At 33.8% G+C, this 2,627-nt stretch overlaps 1 protein-coding gene across 1 annotated transcript; it reads left to right on the forward strand.

The window, feature by feature from the left end:
* Positions 1-721: 721 nt before the first annotated feature.
* PAM68 (PAM68-like protein (DUF3464)) lies at positions 722-2,236 on the forward strand. Its single transcript, XM_089440678.1, has one exon. It carries the CDS (start codon positions 1,279-1,281, stop codon positions 1,957-1,959), a length of 681 nt encoding a protein of 226 aa, XP_089296804.1. The 5' UTR covers positions 722-1,278; the 3' UTR covers positions 1,960-2,236.
* Positions 2,237-2,627: the final 391 nt, after the last annotated feature.

The following is a 2,627-nucleotide window of genomic DNA, read 5'->3' on the forward strand; positions in this document are numbered from 1 at the left end:
AATATAAATCCCTTGGGTTTATACTCCATTGGGTTTTTAATATAAATTCCTTGGGTTTATTAATATCTTAGGTTTATAATATTCGTAATCGCTTATGTTTATAATATTAATAATAGCTTACGATTATAATATTAATATTTTGGGTTCTCAATAATAATCTCTTGGATTTATAATAATAATCTCTTGGATTTATAATATTAATCTTTTGTGTTTAATATTATCTCCTAGAGTTTATAATACACTGGGCTTATAATATTAATAATCATTTTGGTTACTAATGTAAATATTATTAAAACTATGATTATTATAATAATTATAATAATCATAATAAAGTCAATATTATTATAAATTACCATTATAATTATTATCATATTTATAATATAATAATAATAATATTTTATAATATAATAAGTATTATTGTAGTATTTTTATATATTTATTAATATCAATATCAATATTCATATTAAATCTATATCTATTAAAATTTATTGGCCTATATCAATCACATTTAATAATATTATTGTGTATATGATTAATATACATCTATTTATATATATCAACCACATTTATTAATATAATTATGCTAATTTAATTAATATATACTATCCACATACAATACTATAATATAATTATACCAATCAAAATATCTAAAATAACAGCCTTAATAACCCGTATTAGGTTTTGAGCGGAACATTTATCGTTGCCCTTCATATGCTTCGGCCAAACGCACACATTGTCTCTGAAGGCATTATTTGGAGAATGTAAAGACTCAAAGTTAGAAGTTCTAGCGATTTGTCCTCAGCACAAAATCACATCCACTTTACCGCCCATGAGACCATGATTCTCCACGCACTTAGAGTGAAGGATAAGGCTGTCGGGATAAGAAATCTGAGATGGCAAAGAGGCGAAAATGTAGCCGAATAATCATAATTGGAGTACTCTAGCATGGGTTTTTGCTTATCTCTCTGTGAAATTATGTTGGGTAAGAACATAGAGTTGTACTTGGTTAAACCATATCCAGCAATGGATAAACTGTGAATGCATAACGGTGTTATTGGTTGCCGTTTGCTTGTGAATGCATAACGGTGTTATTGGTTGCAGTTTGCCCATGAATCGGACTTGTAATTGAGGTCTGGATGAAGGATCCTGCAATGGAATTGCTGGGTCGGCACTGAAACGAGGTGCGAACGAGATGAAATGCTTTGGATTTAAGGCCCATAAAATCAGTCTGTCAGTGAAGGTATATATTCTTCTGCCTGTTGTTACTATTCTGAGGCCATGAATCCTGTATCTTGTGCCTCACTTACAATGCCCTTACAATATTCTCAGCCTTCTGCAACTGCTAAATTCATAAAACCTAACTCCCAACGCAATCGTACAGAACATCTTGTTGGTATATTTTTTATCAGTTGTAGTAGGAAAAGTTATGGCCCTTGTCCATGGCGGCCCACACTGTCAAACTCTGTGAAAAGCCTATCTATTTCACACTATGAAGGAAAAAGAGCACTGACCCACATCAAGGTTTATTCTTTGAAAAGTCCTAAAGGCTTTGGTCCTGTACCCAAGAAGAAGAAGGTGAAAAAGCAGACAAAGGAAATAGAATACGAGTCAGGAGAAGATGAGGAAGTTGAAGAAAGTAGTGATGTTATCCCAGAGGTGGTGACTAACAGAATGATGAACAGGATTGGGATATTTGTTGGAGCACCCTTAGCCATTGGGATCAGTTTCTTCCCACTCTTCTACTATATGAAAGTGGTTTTGAAGTGGAATGTGCCTGATTGGCTCCCTTTCATCACATCATTTTTCACATTTGGTTCAGCAGCCTTGGGTATAAGTTATGGAATTGTGTCCTCCAGCTGGGATCCTTTGAGGGAAGGTTCGTTCCTTGGTTGGACAGAAACCCAAAAGAATTGGCCTGTGTTTTGGCAGTCTGTATGGAAAAAGCCAGGCAAGAGGTAGGGTGTATTTTTTTTATTATTGAAAACGTATGATATATTACATTGAAATTCAGTGTCAAAAATCAGTTTGCAAGTACTTAAAGAATAGCATATCCAAGAGCCACAGAGTGATTCCACCAGATTCCCCTGCCTACTCAATCAAGAACTTGCAGAGTAGCTCTGGCTCCAACTGAAAGTTTGTCTTTCTTTCATTGTTTTTAACACTAGTTCTAAAGCTTATCTCTCGATGTACATTGTTATTACTCCACACTTTATTACATATATGCATAGATTTTCTATTGGCATTCTTCCTTCTGGAAGTTTATAGTTTGTTACTATTTTAGAACGCCTGCACCCTTTTTTGTCTTGCATTTCCTTATTTTCGAAGTATTATGACAGCACAGTGAATTCCAAAAATCTTCATACACATTATGGCACATTGTAGACATCTGCATACTCAGATATTTATAAATCCGTTCAGGACTGGAAGTTAGTTCATTGGTGTGCTGACACTAATTGATTGTGCTAGAATTAATCAACTATTCTTTACAAGATTTTCAGGTTGTTAGATCTATCCCAAGTATTTGGGTCTGCAATATCATTTCCATTCTATGCCATAAATGAATGAAGTCAATTGGAAGCGATAAAGGGGCTTCAGTCATTAGATTAGCAGCTAGTTTGGGTTTCTGT

This window comes from Pinus tabuliformis, chromosome 9 (assembly GCF_031772625.1).
Source record: "Pinus tabuliformis cultivar Carrire ecotype Pingquan chromosome 9, CPIR1, whole genome shotgun sequence".
Lineage (NCBI taxonomy): Eukaryota > Viridiplantae > Streptophyta > Pinopsida > Pinales > Pinaceae > Pinus > Pinus tabuliformis.

Bases quoted from the DNA above. Each gene is read 5' to 3' on its own strand.
- PAM68 (XM_089440678.1), top strand. From the start codon at position 1,279: ATGAATCCTGTATCTTGTGCCTCACTTACAATGCCCTTACAATATTCT.